Genomic DNA, 25789 nt, shown 5'->3' on the forward strand with positions numbered 1-25789 from the left:
AAAAGCACAGCAGGCCAGACAGCATCCGAGAAGTAGGAAAATCAACATTTCGGACAAAAGCCCTTCATCAGGAGTGAGGCTGGGAGCTTCGGGGATTGAGAGTTAAATGGGAGGGGGGTGGGGCTGGGGGGGAAGGTAGCTCAACGTGCAATACGTGGATAGAGGGGAGGGTGGAGCAGATAGGTGGGAAGGAAGATGGACTGGTAGGACAGGTCATGAGGGAGGTGCTGAGCTAGAGGGTTGGATCTGGGGTAAGGTGGGGGAAGGGGAAATGAGGAAACTGGTGAAGTTCATATTGATGCTGTGGGGTTGTAGTGTCCCAAGATGGAAGATGAGGCGTTCTTCCTCCAGGTGTCGGGTGGTAAGGGAGTGGCGACGGAGGTAGCCCAGGACCTGCATGTCCTCAGTGGAGTGGGAGGGGGAGTTGAAGTTTTTTCTGATGGGGCGGTGGGGTTGGTTGGTGCAGATGTCTCGGAGATCTTCTCTGAAGCACTCTGTGAGTACCTCATTAGGTCCACGCACACCCACCCCTCCCAAACCACTCTCTCCTCGCAGCACCTTCCCTGCCACCACAGGAATTGCAAAACCTGTGCCCACACCTCCATCCAAGGCCCTAAAGGAGCCTTCCACATCCATCAAAATTTCACCTGCATTTCCACACGTTATTTATTGTATCCATCGCTCCCGATGTGGTCTCCTCTACATTGGGGAGACTAGACGCCTTCTCGCAGAGCGCTTCAGAGAAATCTCTGGGACACCTGCACCAATCAACCCCACCGCCCTGTGGCTGAACATTTCAACTCCCCCTCCCACTCCGCCAAGGCCATGCAGGTCCTGGGCCTCCTCCACCTCAACACCCGATGCCTGGAGGAATAACGCCTCATCTTCTGCCTTGGACCCTTCAACCCCAGGGCATCAATGTGGACCTCACCAGTTTCCTCATTTCCCCCACCTCACCCCAGATCCAACCTTCCAGCTCAGCACCTCCATCACGACCTATCCCACCTGTCCGTTGCCCTTCCCACCTATCTGCTCCACCCTCCCCTCTGACCTATCACCTTTACCCTCCCCCTTTACCCTCCCCACCATCCACCTATTGCACTCTGAGCTACCCTACCTGCGCCCCCTCCCATTTCTCTCTCCACCTCCAAGGCTCCCAGCCTCATTTCTGACCAAGGGCTTATCCCTGAAACATTGACTCTCCTGCTCCTCAGGTGCTGCCTGACCCGCTGTGCTTTTCCAGCACCGCACTCTGGACCCACCCTCACTCCCAGTCATACCTCCACCCCCCAGTCCTCACCCCCAAAGCAACCCACCGCAGACCCTGCCCCACCCCGGGCCCCGCCCATCCCCGGGCCCCGCCTACACCTGTTCCCTGCCCTGCCCCGCCCGCAGCAGGCCCCGCCCTCAGTCCAGCCCCGCCCACAGCCGACCCCGCCCCGGGCCCCGCCTACACCCGCCCACCGTCCAGCCCCGCCCACAGCAGGCCCCGCCCCCAGTCCAGCCCCGCCCACAGCAGGCCCCGCCCCCAGTCCAGCCCCGTCCACAGCAGGCCCCGCCCCCAGTCCAGCCCCGCCCACAGCCGACCCCGCCCCGGGCCCCCAATGCCCCGTCCACAGCAGGCCCCGCCCACAGCGCCACAATGCCCCGCCCACAGCAGGCCCCGCCCCCTCCTGGCGCCGGTCGCTCCGGGCCTCTCGCGGTTGTCCGTTGCTGCTGAGGTAACTCGAGGCCCGGGCTTTAGAGGGCGGCTAGGCCCGGATTTCCCGGGGACGGTGAGCGGTGTGTTCGGTGAGTCGAAGCGGGCGGGCGGGAGGCCCGCGATGGGGGAAAGGTAAGGAGCGGGAGTGTTGGTCACTGTCGGCTTGTCCGAGTGAGAGAGGCCCGGGCTCCGGAGCGCGGCCTGACCGGGACCTCCCCCCTCCCCCCCGACCGGGACCTCCCCCCTCCCCCTCCCCCCGACCGGGATCACCCCCCTCCCCCTCCCCCCCGACCGGGATCACCCCCCTCCCCCTCCCCCTCCCCCTCCCCCCCGGCCGGGACCTCCCCCCTCCCCCTCCCCCCGACCGGGATCACCCCCCTCCCCCTCCCCCTCCCCCTCCCCCTCCCCCTCCCCCTCCCCCCCGACCGGGATCATCCCCCCTCCCCCTCCCCCTCCCCCCGACCGGGATCACCTCCCTCCCCCTCCCCCTCCCCCCGACCGGGATCACCCCCCTCCCCGACCGACACCCAGTGGATAAGATCTACTGACCAAGACCCAGCAACCAGGATCCACTAATCCCAGGACTCAGTCAAGATCATCTTTCCGAGATACGCTGACCAAAACTGAGTGACTGGGATCCAGTAACCCACTCACTAACAGATATTGTCCTGGATCCACTCACTGGGGTCCACTGACCATGACCCACTCACCAGGATCTAGTGTCCCGGATCAAATCACTGGGATCCATACACCAAGACCCAGTGGCTGCGAACCAGTGACCCACCAACTGGGATCCACTGACCACGTCCTGGTAACATTGATGGGACCATGGACTGTGATCTACTGACCGGGATCCACCAAGCGGGACTCTGTGACCAAAATCCCGTTATCACAGTCTACTGACCAAGATCCACTGACTGGGGCCCATTGGCAGATGCAGTGACTGAGTTCCAGTGATCACAATCCACTGGCTAGGATCAAATGGTTTTGACTCAGTGACCCACTGGCTTGGAAGCAGTGACCATTAACCATGATCCATTGACTGGTAATCAGTAACCCACTGATCAGGATCAAGCGACCAACTGACTAGGCTCCAGTGACTTGGACTCAGCACCTTCTAAACCCATGACTTCTTACATCTAGAAGGACAACAGCAGTAGATACATGGGAACACCACTCCATGCAAGATCCCCTCCAAGCCACTCCCTATCCTGACTTGGAAATATATCACCATTCCTTCAGTATCACTGGGTCAAAATCCTGATATTCCCTCCATAACAGCATTGTGGGTCTACCTGCAGCACATGGACTGCAGCGGTTCAAGAAGGCAGCTCACCACCACCTTGTCAAGGGGCAACTAGGGATGGACAAGTATTGGACTTGAGTAAAGCAGCTTTGGTGAATTTCTGCAGGGCATTTTGTAGATGGTACTCCCTGCATCTACTGAGCATCAGTGGAAGAGTGTGTGGATGTTTTTGAATAGGGGTCAGTAAAATGGCTGGTTTGACCTGGATGGTGTCTAGCGTCTTGAGTATTGTTGGAGCTGCACTCTTCCAGGCATGAGGGGAGTATTCCATCACACTCCTGACTTGTGCCTTGCAGATGGTGGATTGGCTTTAAGAGAGTCAGGAGTTACTTGCTATAAGATTCCTACTTTCTGTGTTTATATGGCTGGTCTAGCTCAGTCTCTGGTCAATGACAATGTAGTTGTGATTAGAATGATGATGGGCCTCATTTCTGATGAAGGGCTCTTGCCTGTAATGTCGATTCTCCTGCTCCTCAGACGCTCCCTGACATGCTTTTCCAGCACCACACTCTCGACTCTGATCTCCAACATCTGCAGTCCTCACTTTCTCTCAATTGGAATGAGGTCAGCCAAATGGATCTCATTGAATATGAATTCCCTGATTGGGGCTGTTAATCTAGTCCAGTAAGGGAGTCCAGGCTGACAGATATAAAAGGAATGTCCGAGGTTCTGGTCACTCTTGGAGCAGGCTCTGAGGAAGCTGGGTCAGTACCTATTCCGCCATTAGCCATGCGGCTGATGCAGCTGCCACCCCCACGCTGATTGATGATGTGACTTCTGCCCCCGTCATGGCCACTCCCACAACCACTTCCACCCCTCACAATTCCTCATGCATCACACGTGACATCACTTCCGCCCCTCACATCATCACTGATGCCACATGCTCAGTGACTTCCGCCACACCTACTGCTGTGGTCATCACCACTTCCGCCCCCACCAGCGCCACTCACCTGCATTCTGCTGACATGCCCCCTACAGACCCCACTGTCACTATCCCCACCCCCCAGAACCCCGAGGGGAACACTACCCCTGCTCATGACTCCACCCCCATTCCCCCCACCATCACACCCACTCCAGTTACAGGTTCGCCCCCCACTCCCAGCTCTACACCCACACCAGATCCCAGCTCCCAGCCCTGCCGAGTTTTCACCGTCCCCCCAGACGTCCCCCTCACTGAGGACGAACTATCAGTCCTCAGCAAAGGACTCACCTTTGTCCCCCTCCGTCCACGCATCAATGAATTTAATACACGCCGTGACGTCAAACAATTCTTCCGTCGCCTCCGCCTCCGAGCTTACTTTCACAATTAACACTCCCGTCCACCTTCCGAGGACCCCTTCGCCCACCTCCAACACACTGCATCCACCTGGACACCCCGCGCTGGCCTATTACCTGCCCTCGACCTCTTCATTTCCAACTGCCGCCGGCACATTAACCGCCTCAACCTGTCTACCTCCCTCCCCCACTCCAACCTCTCACCCTTACAACGCGCAGCCCTCCAATCCCTCTGCTCCAATCCCAACCTCACCATCAAGCCAGCGGATAAAGGGGGCGCAGTGGTAGTCTGGCGCACTGACCTCTACACCGCTGAAGCCAAACGTCAACTCAAGGACACCTCTTCCTACTGCCCCCTCGACCATGACCCCACCCCCCATCACCAAACCTTCATCTCCCAGACCATACAGAACCTCATCACCTCAGGAGATCTCCCACCCACAGCTTCCAACCTCATAGTCCGGGAACCCCGCACTGCCCGGTTCTACCTCCTTCCCAAGATCCACAAGCCTGACCACCCTGGCCGACCCATTGTCTCAGCATGCTTCTGCCCCACTGAACTCATCTCTACCTACCCCGACACTGTCCTAACCCCCCTAGTCCAGGAACTTCCCACATACGTTAGAGACACCACCCACGCCCTCCACCTCCTCCAAGACTTCCGTTTCCCCGACCCCCAACGCCTCATCTTCACCATGGATATCCAATCCTTCTACACCTCCATCCGCCATGACCAGGGCCTCCAAGCCCTCCGTTTTTTCCTCTCCAGACGTCCCCAACAGTACCCTTCCACCGACACTCTCATTCGTTTGGCCGAACTGGTCCTCACCCTTAACAATTTCTCCTTTAAATCCTCCCACTTCCTCCAGACCAAAGGGGTAGCCATGGGCACACGTATGGGCCCCAGCTATGCCTGTCTTTTTGTTGGCTACGTAGAACAGTTGATCTTCCGTAATTACACCGGCACTACTCCCCACCTCTTCCTCCGCTACATTGATGACTGCATTGGCGCCACCTCGTGCTCCCACGAGGAGGTTGAGCAATTCATCAACTTCACCAACACATTCCACCCTGACCTTAAATTTACCTGGACCATCTCTGACACCTCCCTCCCCTTCCTGGACCTCTCCATCTCCATTAATGACGACCGACTTGACACTGACATTTTTTACAAACCCACTGACTCCCACAGCAACCTGGATTACACCTCTTCCCACCCTACCTCTTGCAAAAATGCCATCCCGTATTCCCAATTCCTCCGCCTCCGCCGTATCTGCTCCCAGGAGGACCAGTTCCACCATAGAACACACCAGATGGCCTCCTTCTTTAGAGACCGCAATTTCCCTTCCCACGTGGTTAAAGATGCCCTCCAACGCATCTCGTCCACATCCCGCACCTCTGCCCTCAGACCCCACCCCTCCAACTGTAACAAGGACAGAATGCCCCTGGTGCTCACCTTCCACCCTACAAACCTCCGCATAAACCAAATCATCCGCCGACATTTCCGCCACCTCCAAACAGACCCTACCACCAGGGATATATTTTCCTCCCCACCCCTTTCTGCCTTCCGCAAAGACCGTTCCCTCCGTGACTACCTGGTCAGGTCCACGCCCCCCTACGACCCACCCTCCCATCCTGGCACTTTCCCCTGCCACAGCAGGAACTGTAAAACCTGCGCCCACACCTCCTCCCTCACCTCTATCCAAGGCCCTAAAGGAGCCCTCCACATCCATCAAAGTTTTACCTGCACATCCACTGATATCATTTATTGTGTCCGTTGCTCCCGATGCGATCTCCTCTACATTGGGGAGACTGGGCGCCTCCTAGCAGAGCGCTTTAGGGAACATCTCCGAGACACCTGGACCAATTAACCAAACCGCCCCGTGGCTCAACATTTCAACTCCCCCTCCCACTCTACCGAGGACATGGAGGTCCTGGGCCTCCTTCACCGCTGCTCCCTCACCACCAGACGCCTGGAGGAAGAACGCCTCATCTTCCGCCTCGGAACACTTCAACCCCAGGGCATCAATGTGGATTTTAACAGCTTCCTCATTTCCCCTTCTCCCACCTCATCCTAGTTTCTAACCTCCAGCAACACGATCCCCATGACTTGTCCGGACTTGTCCGACCTGCTCAGCTCCTTTTCCACCTATCCACTCCACCCTCTCCTCCCTGACCTATCACCTTCATCTCCTCCCCCACTGACCTATTGTACTCTATGCTACTCTATCCCCACCCCCACCCTCCTCTAGCTTATCTCTCCACGCTTCAGGCTCTCTGCCTTTATTCCTGATGAAGGGCTTTTGCCCGAAACGTCGATTTCGAAGCTCCTTGGATGCTGCCTGAACTGCTGTGCTCTTCCAGCACCACTGATCCAGAATCTGGTTTCCAGCATCTGCAGTCATTGTTTTTACCTCAGTGTCAGGTACTATGCATGTGTAACTTGGTGACAGGATATCTGCCTTCGTGGAGTTATTTCAGTGACGACCAGGTTGGGATGTGATTTTGATTTAACTCTCAGTGATATGCTGAGAGACAATTTGGTATGTGGGATTAATTATGTGACCATGCAAAACCCCCAATAGCTGAAGTCCAATTACAGTTCAAACAGGCACTACAATGGTTTTTTCATTAGAAAATGTGGCAAGTGCAGCTTATGAATGAAGGGTGTTCAGACAGAAGTGGATACCCTCACCAAGCTGACTGAGCTTCGAGACATAACGCTGTACAGTTTGGAAACAGACCCTTCGATCCAACCTATCCATGCCAATCAGATGTCCTAAATTAATCTAGTCCCATTTGGCCCAATCCCTCTAAACCCTTTCTATTCATGTACCCATGTAGATGACTTTTAAATGTTGTAATTGTACCAGCCACTACCACTTTCTCTGGCAGCTCATTCCATACATGCACCAACCTTTGCATGGAAAAGTTGTCCCTTAGGCCCCTTGTAAATCTTTTCCCTCTCACGTTAAACCCTCTAGTTTTGGACTCCCCTATCCTGGAGAAAAGACCTTGACTATTCACCCTATCCATACCCCTCATGATTTTATAAACCTCTATAAGGTCACCCCTCAGTCTCTGATGCTCCAGGGAAAACAGCCCCAGCCTGTTCAGCCTCTGCCTATAGCTCAAATCCTCCAACCCTGACAACATCCTTGTAAACCTTTTCAAGTTTCACAACATCCTTCCTATATCAAGGAGACCAGAATTGAGTCCAGTTTTCCAAAACTGGCCTAACCAATGTCTTGTACAGCCTCAACGTGACCTCCCAACTCCTATACTCAATGTGCTAACAAATAAGTAAAGGCCTTCTTCACTATCCTATCTATGTGCGACTCTACTTTCAAAGAGCGATGAACCTGCACTCCAAGGTCTCTTTGTTCAGCAACATTCCCCAGGACCTCACCATTAAGTGTATAAGTATTACCCTGATTTGCCTTTCCAAAATGCAGCACCTCACATATATCTAAATTAAACTCAGTCTGCCACTCCTCGACCCATTGGCCCATCTGATCAAGGTCCCATTGTACTCTGAAGTAATCTACGCTGTCCACTACACCATTAATTTTGGTGTCATCTGCAAACTCACTAATCATATTCGCTATGTTCACATGCAAATTATTTATATAAATGACAAAGAGCAGTGGACCCAGCACTGATCCTTGTGGCACGTTGCTGATCACAGGCCTCCAGTCTTCTTCGTTAGTTCCTCAAAAAACTCAGTTAAGTTAGTGAGACACAATTTCCCACACACAAAACCATGTTGACTATCCTGAAATAGAGCTTTCCTTTTCAAATACATGTAAATCCTTTCCCTCAGGTTTCAATCCAACAACTCATCCTCTACCAATGTCAGACTCACCGGTCTATAATTCCCAGGCTTTTCCTTACCACCTTTCTTAAATAGTGGCACCACGTTAGCCAACCTCCAGTCTTCCGGCGCCTCACCTGTGACTATTGATGATAAAAATATCACAGCAAGAGGCCCAGCAATCACTTCACTAGCTTCCCACGAAATTCTGGAAAACACCTGATTGGATCCTGGGGATTTATCCACCTTTATGTATTTTAAGATGTTCAGCACTTCCTCCTCTGTAATATGGAGAGTTTCTGGATGTCACCATCTATTTCCTCACATTCTATATCTTCCATGTCCTTCTGAACAGAGGGACACTCAGGCAGCCCACAGCAAAAACCCCAAAACAAAGCCAAGCCTCAGCCAAATGGGTCACCTTGTCTCGCGGATCCGTGCCGTCCAGCCATTGTATTAGCTATTGATTTGTGGACTCGAGACAGCAAAAGAGTCCCACAATGCCTGAATTGAGGAAGAGAACTCGAGGGCTAGTATCCAAGAGAGTGCACACCCTGGAAAATGCACCACCAACTGGTTTGAAACAGTTAATTTGATTAGCAACAACCAAATCAAAACCAATCAAAATAACCGTTTGGTTAAATGGCGACCAGGTTCTAATGGAGGTCAATGCTGGTGGGGCTATATCAGTGATTGCGGAACCAGTCTTTAACCAAATTCACTCTGGACCCCAACTATTAAACTTGCATAAGACCTCAGCTAGGCTGAGAACCTACACTGGGGAACCTTTACAAATTAAGGGTACAATTTCAGTTCTGGTCTCTTATGAGAACCCGCTAGTTCAGTTCCCACTGGTTATAGTTAAAGGTTTGGGCCCAGGCTCAATGAGGTGAAAGTGGTTGAGAAAGATTCACCTCGATTGGCTCAACATGTTTTGGTTAGAATCCAGCTGCCTGAGTGAAGTCCTAATTAAAGACCTGGAAGTTTTTCAGGGAGGTCTAGGGATTATCAAGAGGCCAAGGCCACCTGCATGTTGACCAGGAAGCAATTCCAGGGTTCCGCAAGGCCCACCCAGTGCCATTTGCCTTATGGGCAAAGATAGAGGCAGGAATCAGGAGGCTGGGAAGGGAAGGAATGATCAAACCAGGCCAGTTTTTGAAATGAGCGGCACCAGTCGTACTGAATGTGAAGCCTGGAGGGTTGGTTTGCCTTTCTGGGGATTTCAGCCAAAATTGGTAAACTGCTTCTTACAGCTGGATAAAAACCCAATCCCTCGCATAGAGGGCTTGTATGCAAATCTGGCAGCGGCTGGGAGGGGGAGGGTGGTGGAGGTGGGGGGAGCTGAACTTCATGAAGCTGGACATGCGTACCTGCAGTTGTGATTAGATGAGGATTCCCAGCGTACATGACAATTAATACCCATAAGGGTTTGTAACAATACCTTTGTAACAATACACAAAACTGCCATTTGGGGTATCATCAGCCTGTGCCATTTTTTAGTGGACGGTGGAGAACATTTTACAACATCTAACCCAGGTTGCTATTTATCTGGATAGGTGGCGTGGTGGCTCAGTGGTTAGCACTGCTGCCTCACAGCACCAGTGACCCAGGTTCGGTTCCAGCCTCGGGTGACTGTCTGTGTGGAGTTTGCACATTATCCCCGTGTCTGGGTGGGTTTCCCTCAGGTGCTCCAATTCCCTCCCATCCGTAAAGATGTGCTAAATTGCTCCTGGTGTGCAGGCTAGGTGGGATACCCACGGGAAATGCAAGGTGATAGGAAAGGGGGTGGATCTAAATGGGGCACTCTTCAGAGGGTCGGTGTAGGCTCGATGTGCTGAATGGCCTGCTTCCACATTGTAGGGATTCTGTGATTCTATGACATGCTAACAACCGAGAAGATGAATAAAGAACACTGAGAAAACTTGGACATGATCCTTATACATTTCTCCCAGGAGGGAAAACTGTCTTTTGCAGGCACCCCAAGTGACTTGCTTGGGCTACAGAGTTGACAAGACATGGTTACACCCCTTGGAATATAAACTGAGAATGATCAAAGGTGCCCCAGCTCCCACATCTGTACCGGAGCTTAGGTCTTTGCTTGGGTTGGTGAGTTATTACGGAAAATTCATGTGTAACCTGGCCTCCATCCTAGGTAGACTAGCAGGAGGCTGGGAGAACATAGCAAGCCAGGCAGCATCAGAAGATGGAGAAGTCCACATTTCAGGCGTAACCCTTCTTCAGGACTGGGGGTGGGTGTAGGGGTGAGCTGCCTTTGTCTCTGGCAGCCTTACATCTGCTATTGAAAAAGAGTCAGCCTTGGAAATAGTCTCAAAGCCAAGATGTAGCGGATGCATTGAGCCATCTCCTACTGTCAGATACCCCACCGGTGGTACCACCACTAGAAGAGTTTGATCTGGTTTAAGACTTTCTGGTCACTGCTGACATGATCAGATTGGACACAAAAAGATCCCCACCTGGTGTTGATGTGGGAACGAAAGGGCCTTCGCAACCAGAATTGAAACCTTAGTGGGCAGCATGGTGGCACAGCAGTTAGCACTGCTGCCTCACAGTGCCAGAGACCCGGGTTCAATTCCCGCCTCAGGTGACTGACTGTGTGGAGTTTGCACATTCTCCCCGTGTCTGCGTGGGTTTCCTCCGGGTGCTCCGGTTTCCTCCCACAGTCTGAAGATGTGCAGGTCAGGTGAATTGGCCATGCTAAATTGCCCGTAGTGTTAGGTAAGGGGTAAATGTAGGGGTATGGGTGGTTTGCGCTTTGGTGGGGCGGTGTGGACTTGTTGGGCCGAAGGGCCTGTTTCCACACTGTAAAGTAATCTAATCTAATCTTTCTGAACTCGGCAAGACCAGATCACCATAGAGGACGGCATATTATTGTGGGTAGCAAGAGCGATTGTCCCAAGCAAAGGTTACCACCAGATACTGGCTGAACTGCAGCAGGGTCATCCACGGCTTTTCAAAATGAAGATGTTGATTAGAAGTTATGTCAAGTGGCCAGGATTAGAAGCTGACATAGCCGTGTTGGTGGAGCAGTGCCCAGAGTGCCATCAAGAATTAAAATTACCGTCAGTAGCTCCCTCACATTCATGGCAATGACTGGCAAACTCTGAACCTGGTTACATGTCAACTATGTGAGTCCTTTCAAGGGCTGAATGTTTTAGTAGTTGTGGATGCTCACTCAAAGTGGTTGGACATGCACAGAGTTCATTGGTCAAACACAGGGATGGTGATTGAAAAGTTATGAGCATCTTTTGCAATACACGGATTCCCAGAGAGGTTGGCCACAGACCAGGGGCCATCATTTACCACCAGGGACATTGAGTATTTCCTAAAAGGCGTTCAGCATGTAAGGATAGCCCCATACCATCCATCGTCCAATGGTCCGGCAGAAAGCACAGTCCAAACTGTGACCGTAGGCTTAAGGAAGCAGCCTTCAGCTTCACTAGATGGCAAACTGTTCTAGTTTCTGTTTGATTATAGGAACACCCCTCAAGCAATTACAGGTGCAATTCCAGCAGAGTTGCTAATGGTTTAAATCTGATTTTCCTGAACCTTGGGGCAGGCTGAAATGGCAACAGGAACTCCAAAACGAGACACAGAGTGAAAGAGGCAGATTACTTCAGAGGGCGACGTTTGGTGTTGAAATTCCCGCCTCAGGCAACTGACTGTGTGGAGTTGCACAGGTAGGAGGTATGGTCGAAGCAAGGTCAGGTCCTGTGACGTTCAAAATTCAAATCGGAATTGTGGTTCATGGCCCACATGAAAGCTGCAACCTCACAAACTGGGCAGGAGTGAAACATCCCCAGCCCCTCCAAGCACCTGGCAAGTCTGCAGAACCTATGGGTTTTCCCCTCTGCCTAGTGTCAATGACATGTCTGAGGATGGGATGGGCACGGCGGCGGTCACAGCCTTGACTCTGTTACTGCTTGAAGAAGATGATGATGAATTTTGGCTGAGACGCTCCAGGTGCAAAAGGTGAGCCACTGTCTGGTACACGCCACCAGAGTCCTGAGGCAGAGTCCGAGGAACCACACCCGGTGTGAACATATCCCAGGAGGAGCCACAGGAAATGGAATGGACCTGTGTCCTGTTAGAGTGGGAGGGGGCGTACTGATTGGAATGGGGTCATCCAGGTGGACCACATAGAATCTGAGTTCCTTGATTGGGGCTGTAAACCTGGCCCAATCAAGGAGCCCTGGCTGACAGATACAAATAGGAGAGTCAGAGGCTCTGTGCACTCTAGAAACCGGCTCTGAACTAGCTGGGTCAGTGTTGTGAACTGTGCATGTGTATATAAAGGATGACTTGGTGATGGGATACCCCTCTCTGTGGGGGTTATTTTACCCTGGATTCATATCAAATTGATATTAGAGTACAAGAAGCTGAGCTTTGATGGGTAAGTTACAGAAAAAAGATCAGTTTCCTGATTTTTGAATTCTGTTTAAATTAAAGAAAGAAATCAAAATCTGTACTTAACAGAAAATTGAGAGGAGCTATGACATAGGTGCTCCAAACATGAGGGGTCTGGATAGGGAGAAATTGTTTGAACTAGTGCAAGCATTGAGTATTGGAGGACACTGCTGTAAGGTATTGGTTGAAGGAGCAATAATGGAGGAAAACCTTTTACTTGAGGAAATGGTTCGCCTGAGAGTGTTGCAATGGGCAGGTTCAAACGAGGCTTTAAAGAGGGAGTTGGAGAATTATCTGAACAGAAATACTGTGCAGGGCTACTGGGAAAGAGCATGGGTATGGGATTGGCTGTGCTGCTCTTGCAAAGAGTTAGCATAGACACCTAGGGCCAAATAGTCTCCCTCTTGCTGCACCCATTCTAAGATGCTATGAATTTCTCACTCCCATGCTCCTAACTTTCTAATTTTGAATTGGAGCCCTATGATTTGAGAACTATATCCCCTTTGAATGTCTTCCTTCTTAGTCTCCTCCTGTTTTGAAATACAATACAATAATTTTGTATTTATTTTATATCTCCAGGGTAGAGACTTCTCAAGGATGTAATCAAATGAACAGGGTAGAGGTGAAGTGCTACTGTACCAATCACAAGCTGTTCCTCTCCTGTGCTTACTGCTGATAGGTGCACTTGGAAGCCTATCAGCAATTTGCTCTGGTCGGTCTGCTGCAAGGATGCAGCAATGAAGTGCTAAGTGTTGGGGTGGGAGCAAAAGGAGGCTCGAACAGAATGGCGAAGGTGAGAGTGAAGGAAGCTGCAGTTTGGCAGAGACGGAGGTGGTGTAGGCAGAAGCAAGACAAGTTTTAATTCTGTGTGTGAGGGAATACTTCGTTCACTGTGAGCGAATGAAATCACTGAAGTAATAAATTCTTTGAAATCTATAGTTCAAAGTTGCATATGTTCAGAAGCTGTCATATGTAAAATCTGGATGCTATTGTAATGAGCATTCCATTGATGGTTACATTTGAATCTGAGCTTGAGTTCTGAGATGCAGTCAGTTGGATTGTAACTGCCTGATTAACATATTACAGCTTTATGAATATGCTGTGAAAGTACGTTGGCTGTGACTTCCTCAGTCTGTAGAAGGTGGATTTCACAGGATCACTTTTTGTATGTGGAGTTGCATCTCATGTTTTTTTTGAAACAAAAAAAATGTTGATGCTAATTTATGTCTATTTCATCAATTTGAATCCTGCAGTGTCTAAGAAATTAATTTTTTCCTAGTGTGATGTGGTTTTCAATGTAATTAGTGTTGATAATTATTGAGGAAATCGAGGAATTCCAGTTCTGCTTCTGGAAGGCTGAATCCCTAACATGTCAATACATACAGAAGGTATTGTTACTGTAGCACTGCATTACATAATCCATGAGTTATTGAGAATTTGAAAAGAGCCCCTGGAAAGCAAAAGGAAACTGGCAAAAAATTAAAATGTTGCCCTTATGAAAGTCTTAAGATGATCCGCCATGGACTCTGTCTTCCTGGTTTATGAGTCCATGTGCTATTTGCCACATATAATGGAGCTGATTTTCTCTTGCTGGTTACTGGTCTCTGGAATGTTTGTTTCTGTTTGAATTTCTAGGTTGTTGCCCACGTTCCTGCCCCTGGATAAAGAGCCAGTGCTGCTGCGTCTCCGGTTCACCGTCTTGGCAGTTGCCACCGTGATGTGCCCGCTCTTTGGCTTCCTTTTCTGCATTGTTTGGTCGATTGTTTTTAACTTTGAGGAGACAACAGCGACACACTGCCGGGTGAGGCTCGATAGGTTGGGGCTGTAGCTGATGTGTTTATTTACAGTGGAGAAAGAGTGAAAAACTTATATTACATAGAATTACACTATCAATTATAGCACAGAAACAGACTATTCAATCTGTCTGCTCAAATCCGTCTCCTCCTAATCCCCAATGTTTCATTTCACCCTTTCCACATATCCTTCTATTCCTTTCTCCCTCTTGTTTATCCAGCTTCCTCTTAAATGTGGCAGTGAGCTCCACATGCCCACCACCCTCCAGTGAATTTCCTTTTTCTGTTTAGGGCAGGTCCCGTTTTAATTCATTCATGGGATGAGAGCATCACTGGCTGGGCCCAGCATTTATTGCCCATCCCTAGTTGCCCCTTGAGAAGGTGGGGGTGAGCTGCCTTCCTGAAACGCTGCAGTCCATGTGCTGTGGGTTCACCCACAATGCCCTTAGGGGGGGAATTCCAAGACTTTGACCCAGTGACAGTGAAGGAACAGCGATATATTTCCAAGTCAGGATGGGGATTGGCTTGGAGGGGAACTTGCAGGGGGTAGTATTCCCATGTATCTGCTGCCTGTCTCCTTCTGGATGGAAGTAGCTGTGGATTTGGAAGGCGCTGCCTGAGGATCTTTGGTGAATTTCTGCAGTGCATCTTGTGGATAGTACACACTGCTGCTACTGAGTGTCAGTGCTGGAGGGTGTGGATATTTGTGGATGTGGTGTCGATCAAGTGGACTGCTTTATCTTGAATCGTGTCAAGCTTCTTGACTGTTATTGGAATTGCATCCAGGCAAGTGGGGAGTATTCCATGTGCCTTGTAGATGGTGGGACAGGTTTTGGGGAATTAGGAGGTGAGTTACTCGCTGCAGTGTTCCTAGACTCTGACCTGATCTTGTAGCCACTGTGTTTATGTGGTGAGTTCAGTTGAGTTTCTGGTCAAAGGTAAACCCCAGGATATTGATAATGCAGGATTCAGTGATGTAACACAATTGAATGTGAAGGGGGGGTAGGGGTTAGACTGTCTGTTATTACTGATGTTCATTGCCTGGCATTTGTGTGGTGTGAATGTAATTTGCCACTTGTCAGCCCAAGCCTGGATATTGTCCAGATCTTTTTGCATTTGAACATTAACCTGCTTCAGTACCTGAGGGGTGATGAATGGTGCTGAACATTGTGTGTAATCATCGGTGACCATCCCCACTCCTGACCTTCTGATGGAGGGAAGGTCATTGATGAAGCAGCTGAAGATGGTTGGGCCCAGGACACTATCCTGAGGAACTCCTGCAGAAATGTCCTGGAGCTGAGATGACTGACCTCCAACAACCACAGCCATCTTCCTATGTGTCAGCTATGACCCCAACCAGCGGGGAGTTTGCCCCCGATACCCACTGATTCCAGTTTAGCCAGGGCTCCTTGATGCCACACTCGGTTGAATGCAGCCTTGATGTCAAGGGCTGTCACTCTCCCCTCATATGATCATGGCTGATTGAACACTTAATCCTTTTACCCTCCCCATCCCCATAATACTGTAAACCACTAGAGATCAGAAAGGTATCAACCTGTAGTTTAAGTATACAGAAAGGTTCAGCTTGCACAGCCCTCCATAGCAGAGAATTCTAAAGATTCACAACCCTTCTGAGTAAAAACATAATTCTCCTGTCTTGGTTCTAAATGTCATTCTCCTTATTTTTAAATTGTGCTTCCAGTTTGGCCTCACTAGCTAGGGGAAACCTGTTACCCACATCTATCCTGTTTATCTTTTAGACCAATTCTCTCATTTTTCAAATCTCTGGAGAATACCTGCCCAGTTTGCCCAATTTCTCTTTCCAGGACAGTCCTGCCTTTTGAGGAACCAGTCTGGTGAACCTTCATTGCTTTTCCTCTCTGGCAGTAATATCTTCCCTGAGGTGGTAGAGTCGCCGTAGTCCCAGAGGACTGTATAGCTGCTGTCTCATTAGGGAGAGAGAGACAACTGGTGGTGCTTTAACCTGAGAGTCACCATGCCTCAGGAAAGAGGAGAGATTGAGAAGACGAGACCTGCATCGTGACCTTGCAATTAAAATTGCTGTTGGATTGCTAGCCAACTGAGCTAACTGATCCCTTTCTGAGTTAAGAAGACCAAAATTGCACACAGTTCTTCAGGTGTGGTCTAACCATCTTCTTAAACAATTGAAGCAAGACTTTGCTACTCCTGCGCTCAAATTCTCTTACGATAAATCCCATTAGCCTTCTGAATAGCTTGCTGCAGCTGTATTTTATCCTTCAGTGACTGATTGACAAGGACATTTGGGGAGGTAATGGCCTAGTGGGATTATCACGAGACGATTAATCCAAACACCGAGTTAATGTTCTGGGGAGCCAGGGTCAAAACACAGCCATGGCAGATAGTATAATTTGAATTCAATAAAAATCATAGAATCCTCCAGCATGGAAACAGGCCATTCAGCCTATCAGATCCACACTGACCCCCCGAAAAGCATCCCACCCGGACTCACCCCCATCCCACCCTGTCCCAATTAACCTGCATTTCCCATGGCCAATTCACCCTAACCTGCACATCTTTGGACTGTAGAAGGAAACCCACACAGACATAGAACATAGACACGGGGAGAAAGTGCAAACACCACACAGACAGTCGCTCAAGGCTGGAATCGAACCTGGATCCCTGGCACTGTGAGCCAACAGTGCTAACCACTGAGCCACTGTGCTGCTCTGGAATAATCTGCAATTAAGAATCTAATGATGACCATGTTTTGAATTTTGGAAAAAAAATCTGGTTCACTAATGTCCTTTAGGGAAGCTGTCCTTACCTGGGTCTAGACAGGCAGGAGGCTGGAAGAACACAGCAAGTCAAGAGGTGGACAACAAAGAACAAAGAAAATTACAGCTCAGGAACAGGCCCTTTGGCCCTCCAAGCCTGCACCGATCCAGATCCTCTATCTAAACCTGTTGCCTATTTTCTAAGGATCTGTAACCCTCTGCTCCCTGCCCATTCATGTATCTGTCTAGACACATCTTAAATGATACTATTGTTCCTGACCCTACCGTTGCTGCTGACAACGCGTTCCAGACATCCAGCACCCTCTGCGTGATGAACTTTCACGCATTGGTTGTTTTCCCTGGAGCTTCAGAAGCTGAGAGCTGACCTTATAGAGGTTTATAAAATCATGAGGGGCATGGATAGGATAAATAGACAAAGTATTTTCCCTGGGACAGGGGTACTAGAGCGCATAGGTTTAGGGTGAGAGGGGAAAGATATAAAAGGGACCTAAGGGGCAACTCTGTCATGCAGAGGGTGGTGTGTGTATGGAATGAGCTGCCAGAGGAAGTACATAGAACATAGAACAATACAGCGCAGTACAGGCCCTTTGGCCCTCGATGTTGCGCCGATCCAAGCCCACCTAACCTATACTAACCCACTATCCTCCATATACCTATCCAATGCCCGTTTAAATGCCCATAAAGAGGGAGAGTCCACCACTGCTACTGGCAGGGCATTCCATGAACTTACGACTCGCTGAGTGAAGAACCTACCCCTAACTTCAGTCCTATATCTACCCCCCCTTAATTTAAAGCTATGCCCCCTTGTAATACCCGACTCCATACGCGGGAAAAGGTTCACACTGTCAACCCTATCTAACCCCCTAATCATCTTGTACACCTCAATCAAGTCACCCCTAAACCTTCTTTTCTCTAATGAAAACAGCCCCAAGTGTCTCAGTCTTTCCTCATACGATCTTCCTTCCATACCAGGCAACATCCTGGTAAACCTCCTCTGCACCCGTTCCAGTGCCTCCACGTCCTTCCTATAGTATGGCGACCAAAACTGCACACAATATTCCAGATGCGGCCGCACCAGAATCTTATACAACTGCATCATGACCTCAGGACTCCGGAACTCAATTCCTCTACCAATAAAAGCCAGTACGCCATATGCCTTCCTCACCGCACTATTTACCTGGGTGGCAACTTTCAGAGATCTGTGTACATGGACACCAAGATCCCTCTGCTCATCCACACTACCAAGTATCCGACCATTAGCCCAGTACCCCATCTTTTTGTTATTCTTCCCAAAGTGAATCACCTCACACTTAGCTACATTGAATTCCATTTGCCACCTTTCTGCCCAGCTCTGCAGCTTCTCTATATCCTGCTGTAACCTGCCACATCCTTCCTCACTGTCAACAACTCCTCCGACTTTCGTATCATCCGCAAACTTGCTCACCCAACCTTCTAACCCCTCTTCCAGGTCATTTATAAAAATGACAAACAGCAATGGTCCCAAAACAGATCCTTGCGGAACACCGCTAGTGACGGCACTCCATGAAGAAACTTTGCCATCAACTACTATCCTCTGTCTTCTTCCATCCAGCCAATTCCTAATCCAAACCTCCAACTCACCCTCAATGCCATATCTCCGTATTTTCTGCAGTAGCCTACCATGGGGAACCTTATCAAACGCCTTACTAAAATCCATATATACCACATCTACCGCTTTCCCCTCATCAACCTCCTTCGTCACCTTTTCAAAGAATTCAATAAGGTTTGTGAGGCATGACCTGCCCTTCACAAAACCATGCTGACTATCCTTGATCACATTATTCCTATCCAGATGTTCATAAATCCTATCCCTTACAATTCTCTCTAAGACTTTGCCCACAACAGAAGTGAGACTCACCGGCCTATAGTTACTAGGGTTATCCCTACTCCCCTTTTTGAACAAGGGAACCACATTTGCTATCCTCCAGTCTTCTGGCACTACTCCTGTAGACAAAGAGGACATAAAAATCAAGGCCAATGGCTCTGCAATCTCCTCCCTTGCTTCCCAGAGAATCCTAGGATAAATGCCATCAGGCCCAGGGGACTTATCTATTTTCACCTTTTCCAGGATTTCCAACACCTCTTCTCTACATACCTCAAAGCCATCCATTCTACTTATTTGTGACTCAGTATTCACATCGACGACAATGCCCTGTTCCTGAGTAAATACTGAAGAAAAGTATTCATTCAGTGTCTCCCCAATCTCTTCCGCCTCCACACGCAACTTCCCACTACTATCCTTGACTGGACCTATTCCTACCCTAGTCATTCTTTTATTCCTAACATACCTATAGAAAGCCTTAGGGTTTTCCCTAATCCTACCGACTAAGGACCTTTCATGTCCCCTCCTTGCTGCTCTTAGCTCTCTCTTCAGGTCCTTCCTGGCTACCCTATAACTCTCAATCGCCCCAATTGAACCTTCACGTCTCATCTTGAGATAGGCCGCCCTCTTCCATTTAACAAGGGATTCCAATTCCTTATTAAACCACAGCTCCCTCGCACGACCCTTTCCTCCCTGCCTGACAGGTACATAATTATCAAGGACACTCAATAGTTGCTCCTTGAACAAGCTCCACATATCATTTACACTCTTGCCTTGGAGTCTACTTTTCCAAGCCACACATCCTAAGTCATGCCTCACCGCATCATAATTTCCCTGCCCCCAGCTATAACTCTTGCCCTGTAGTACACACTTATCCCTCTCCAACACGAGACTAAAAATCACCGAATTATGGTCACTATCCCCAAAGTGCTCACCTACCTCTAATTCTAACACCTGGCCTGGTTCGTTACCCAGAACCAAATCCAGTATGGCCTCACCTCTTGTTGGCCTGACTACATATTGTGTCAGGAAACTCTCCTGCACACATTGAACAAACACTGACCCATCTAACGAACTTGAGCTGTAGCTTTCCCAATCAATATCAGGAAAGTTAAAGTCCCCCATAACAACCACCCTATTACTGTCACTCATCTCCTGAATCACCTTCCCTATCCTTTCTTCAATGATTCTAGGACTATTAGGAGGCCTATAAAAGACTCCTAACAGGGTGACCTCACCTTTCCTATTCCTAACCTCAGCCCAAACTACCTCAGATGGCAAGTCCTCATCCATCGTCCTTTCCACCACTGTAATACTATCTTTGACAAGCAATGCCACACCTCCCCCTCTTTTACCCCCACCTCTGACCCCACTAAAACATTTAAATCCTGGAACCTGCAACAGCCAATCCTGTCCCTGTTCTAGCCATGTCTCCGTAATAGCCACAACATCGAAGTCCCAGGTACCAACCCACGCTGCAAGTTCACCTACCTTATTTCGTATACTTCTTGCATTGAAGTATACACACTTCAAGCCACTTTCCTGTTTACAGGCACCCTCCTTGGAAATTGATGCCATGTTCCTAACCTCCCTACACTCCAGGCCCTGCACCCTGAAGCTACAATCTGGGTTCCCATGCCCCTGCAGAGTTAGTTTAAACCCCCCCCAAGAGCACTAGCAAACCTCCCCCCAAGGATACTGGTGCCCCTCAGGTTCAGGTGAAGACCATCCTGTTTATAGAGGTCCCACCGTCCCCAGAAAGAACCCCAGTTATCCAAAAACCGGAATCCCTCCCTCCTGCACCATCCCTGGTGGAGGAGGCTGGTACAACTGCAACATTTAAGAGGCATTTGGATGGGTACATGAATAGGAAGGGTTTGGAGGGATATGGGCTGGGTGCTGGCAGGTGGGACTAGATTGGGTTGGAATATCTGGTCAGTATGGATGAGTTGGACCGAAGGGTCTGTTTCCGTGCTGTACATCTCTATAACTCTCTGACTCTAAATCCCTCCTAAACCTTTCCCCTCTCACTTCGAACTCGTGACCCCTAGTAATTGAGTCCCCCGCTCTGGGAAAAAGTTTCTTGCTATCCACCTTGTCCACACCTCTCATGAATTTGTAGGCCTCAATCAGGTCCCTCCTCAACCTCCATCTCTCTAAAGAAAATAATCCTAATATATTGAATCTCTCTTCATAGCTAGCACCCTCCATACCAGACAACATCTTGGCGAACCTCCTCTGCACCCTTCCCAAAGCATCCACATCCTTTTGGTAATGTGGCGACCAGAACCGTATGCAGTATTCCAAATGTGGCCGAACCAAAGTCCTATATAACTGTAACATGACCTGCCAACTCTTGTACCCAATACCCAGTCTGATGAAGGAAAGCATGCCGTGTGCCACCTTGACCACTCTATCGACCTGCGTTGCCACCTTCAGGGAATAATGGACCTGAACACCCAGATCAATTTTCCCCAGGACTTTTCCATTTACTGTATAGTTCGCTCTTGAATTGGATCTTCCAAAATGCATCACCTCGCATTTGCCCAGATTGAAATCCATCTGCCATTTCTCTGGCTAACTCTCCAATCTATCCATTTCCACTGTATTCTCTGATAGTCCCAATCACTATCTGCTACTCTACCAATCTTGGTGTCATCTGTAAACTTGCTAATGAGACAACCAACACCTTCCTCCAGATCATTTATGTATACCACGAACAACAGTGGTCCCAGCACAGATCCCTGTGGAACACCACTAGCCATAGGTCTCCATTTTGACAAACTCCCATCCATATGCAACTCTGTGTCTCCTGCTGCCCATCCAGTTCTCTATCCACCCAGCTAGAACACCCTGGACCCCATGCGACTTCACCTTCTCCATCAGCCAAGCATGGGGAACCTTATCAAACGCCTTACTGAAGTCCATGTATGTGACATCTACAGCCCCTCCCTCATCAATCAACTTTGTCACCTCTTCAAAGAATTCTATTAAGTTTGTAAAACAAAAACTTCCCTGCATAAAACCATGCTTCCCATTACTGATAAGCCCATTTTCTTCCAAACGGGAATAGATCCTATCCCTCAGTGTCTTCTCCAGCAGCTTCCCTACCACAGACATTAGGCTTACCGGTTTATAATTACCTGGATTATTCCTGCTACTCTCCTTAAACAAGGGGACAACATTAGCAATTCTCCAGTCCTCTGGGACGACACCAGTGTTCAAGGATGCTGCAAAGATATCTGTTAAAGCTCTAGCTATTTTCTCTCTCGTTTCCCTCAGTATCCTGGGGTAGTTCCCATCCGGGCCTGGGGACTTGTCCACCTTAATGCCTTTTAGAATACCCAACACTTCCTCCCTCCTTATGCTGACTTGACCGAGAGTAATCAAAGATATATCCCCAAGCTGAACATTCGTCATGTCCCTCTCCTCAGTGAACACCGATGCAAAGTAGTCGATAAGAATCTCACCCATTTTCTCTGACTCCATGCATAACTTTCCTCCTTTGTCCTTGAGTGGGCCAACCCTTTCCCTAGTTACCCTCTTGCTCCTTATATATGGAACAAAGGCTTTGGGATTTTCCTTAACCCTGTTTGCTAAAGATATTTCATGACTCCTTTTAGCCCTCTTAATTCTTCATTTCAGGTTGGTCCTACATCCCCGATATTCTTTCAAAGCTTTGTCTGTCTTCAGTCACCTACACCTTATGTAGGCATCCTTTTTCCTCTTAGCTAGTCTCTCAGTTTTACTGTCATCCATGGTTCCCTAACCTTGCCATTTCTATCCCTCATTTTCACAGGAACATACCTCTCCTGAACTCTAATCAGCCTCACTTTAAAAGCCTCCCACATATCGAATGTGGATTTCCCTTCAAACAGCTGCTCCCATTTTACATTCCCCAGCTCTTGCTGAATTTTGGTAGAGTTGGCCTTCCCCCAATTTAGCACTCTTTCTTTAGGACCACTCTCGCCTTTGTTCATGAGTATTCTAAAGCTTACGGAATTGTGATCACTGTTCCCAAAGTAATCTCCTACTGAAACTTCAACCACCTGTCCGGGCTCATTCCCCAACACCAGGTCCAGTATGGCCCCTTCCCAAGTATTTACATACTGCTCTAGAAAACCATCCTGGATGCTCCTTACAAATTCTGCTCCATCCAATCCTCTAATACTAAGTGAATCCCAGTCAATGTTGGGAAAATTAAAAATCTCCTATCACCACCACCCTGTTGCTCCTACATTTTTCTTTGAATTCTCTACATATTTGTACCTCTATCTCACGTTCGCTGTTACCACTGCCTTCCTATTTCTGAGCCCTGCTCATATTGCCTCGCTGCTCGAGTCCTCCATAGTGCCCTCCTTCAGCACAGCTGTGATATCCTCTCTGACCAGTAATGCAACTCCTCCACCCTCTATCCCGCCTGGAGCATCTATATCCTGGGATATTTAGTTGCCAATCGTGGCTTTCCCTCAAACAAGTCTCAGTAATAACAATAACATCATGCTCCTAGGTGCTAATCCAAGCCTTAAGTTCATCTGCCTTACCTACTCTCCTTCTTGCATTAAAACAAATACACCTCAGACCACCAGAGAAGTCGACATTTTGGGTGGGAAAGGGGGTGGGGGGGCTGCAGATAAAGGGAGAGTCAGGGCAGTGTGGTGTAGTGGGGATGGGTGGAGACCAGTAGACGGTACGACATGTTTGGTCAAATGGAAGGAATGAATCCAGTTGATGGTGGGATGGAGTGGAGAGGAGAGGGAGGGGCTGGGAAGGGACTCGGGGATGTGAAGGGAGGTTATTTGAAATTGGAGAACTCAGTGCAGAGTCCTCTGGGCTGTAGGGTGGCCACGCGGAAAGTGAGCTGTTGTACCTCCAATTTGGTTCATTGTGGCAATGGAGGAGGCCAAGGATGGTCATGTTGGAAAGGGACTGGAGAAGGGGAATTAAAAATGGGCATTGACTGGGAGGTCTAGTCGGCCCCTGCAGACCTGGCTGAGGTGCTTGGTGAACTGTCCCTAAGTTTACATTCATTCATCCCTATGTAGACAAGACCCCACCCACCTTCGCAGGGACTGCATTCCAAATTCCTACCACCCTCAGAGTGAGAATATTTTTCCTAAAATTCCAACTAAACCTCCTGCCTCTCACCTTAAAATTATGCCCTCTTGTTGTCGACCCTTTAACTAAGAGGAACAGCTGCTTACTATTCACCTTCTCCGTGCCCCTCATAATCTTATACACCTCTATCAAGTCCCTCCTCAGCCTTTTCTGCTCTAAAGAAAACAACCCAAGCTTATCCAGCCTCTCTTCATTGCTGAAATGGTCCATACCAGGCAGCATCCTGGTGAAACCCCCTCCAGTACAATCACATCCTTCTGATAGTGAGGTGCCCAGAACTGCACACAGTACTTCAGTTGTGGCCGAACTAAAGTTTTATCCAGCTCCCACATAATCTCCTTGCTTTTAGAATCTATGCCAGTAACCTAAGACCTTCTTCCTCACTCTCAGCCACCTGGTCAGTCTTTGTGTCATCTGCAAATTTATTTATCGTCTCCCCCCATACATTTTGTTCTATATTGTTTTATATAAATCACAAACAATAAGGAGCCCAGCAGTGATTCCTGTGGTATATCACTGGACACTGGGCTTCGGACACACAAACCAACCCCTTACCATCACCCTTAGTCTCCCCGTGTGGGACCTTGTTAAAGGTTTTGCTGTAATCAGTGTAATCTACACTACCCTAATCTACACATCTGGTCACAGTATTTGCCTGATAGCCACCCACTCCCCTTCTGCCTGTACCTTTTTTAAGATTAGATATGAATGCTAGATACTCTGTAATCATCGTGTTCAGAGGTGTGTACACATCGAGCCTGCGGTGTGACTGCCTCCTTATCCCTGATCTCCACATGGTCCCCTGCCTGGCGGAGGCACACCGGTGACTCCAGCTGCTGCTCACGGTCTGAAAGCCCCGAGCTGAAGCTTGTGCATCTGGAGACACTTCCTGTCGATGTGTTTGTCTGGGACACAGGGTATGGCCATGACTTCACACATACCACAGGAGGTACACTCCACTTGGCCCCACTGTCCTGCCATACCTTAACTCTAAACTCTGTTTGTTTGCCTTAGAATTAATTAATACTTACTGTTGTTATTGATCAGGCCAGACTCCCGCAAAACGTTTTAAGAAGGTAACCCAGACCATAACTTTTTACTTTTTTTTAGGCAGATGTAAAATGGATATTCCAGGAGTGATGCAGCTGGTCAAACCTCTCAGCTTTAAACAAACACAAACAGAAGAAAACAGAATTTAGAATAACTTAACTTATTTGATAACCCAACCAACACGATATCACAACTTAACGAAGCTGTTCCAATCCCCACAACATCCCATAACCACACCCTCAGCAAAAAGTAAATTCAAACACAGGTTCTTACAGACAGGAGAGATTTCAGGGAGAAAGTCCAGGCAAGACCTCTGTTGAAGCATGGAACCTCTTTTCACTGTCACTGTCTCTCTCAGGCCCCAGTAGTTTATTGAATGCCTGTTAAAACTGAACCAAACTAGAAAAAAAACCTGAACGGGGAAAATTAACCATTCCCCTGCCATTGTTTTCAGGTAGCCATTTCCAGACATATTGGAACCTCTAGGTGAAAGTGAGGACTGCGGATGCTGGAGATCAGAGTCAAAGAGTGTGGTGCTGGAAAAGCACAGCCGGTCAGGCAGCACCTGAGGGGGGAGGAGAGTCGATGTTTTCAGCATAAGCTGATTCCTGATGCAGGGCTTATGCCCGAAATGTCAATTCTCCTGCTCCTCAGATGATATCAGAACC

General features: G+C 49.0%; 1 protein-coding gene across 9 annotated transcripts in view; it reads left to right on the plus strand.

Moving 5' to 3' along the window:
- The first annotated feature begins 1657 nt into the window (after positions 1–1657).
- Positions 1658–25789, plus strand: part of pgap2 (post-GPI attachment to proteins 2) — a 78267-nt gene continuing 54135 nt past the window's right edge. For 6 of the 9 annotated variants that reach the window (XR_015757507.1, XR_015757508.1, XM_087988486.1 and 3 more), the window contains exons 1-2: positions 1673–1834; positions 14158–14323. Coding sequence is in view for 7 of the 9 variants with exons in the window: in XM_087988486.1 (XP_087844612.1) it covers positions 1824–1834; positions 14158–14323 (177 nt within the window). In the remaining 2 variants the exon portion in view is untranslated. Of the gene's footprint in view, positions 1835–14157; positions 14324–25789 lie in introns of all 9 variants that reach the window. The other 3 variants (XM_087988480.1, XM_087988481.1, XM_087988485.1) reach the window with 2 other exon arrangements.

The sequence above is a fragment of the Chiloscyllium plagiosum genome, unplaced genomic scaffold (genome assembly GCF_037043375.1).
Source record: "Chiloscyllium plagiosum isolate Xiang-an unplaced genomic scaffold, Cpla_swu_hap1 HiC_scaffold_6, whole genome shotgun sequence".
Classification (NCBI taxonomy): domain Eukaryota; kingdom Metazoa; phylum Chordata; class Chondrichthyes; order Orectolobiformes; family Hemiscylliidae; genus Chiloscyllium; species Chiloscyllium plagiosum.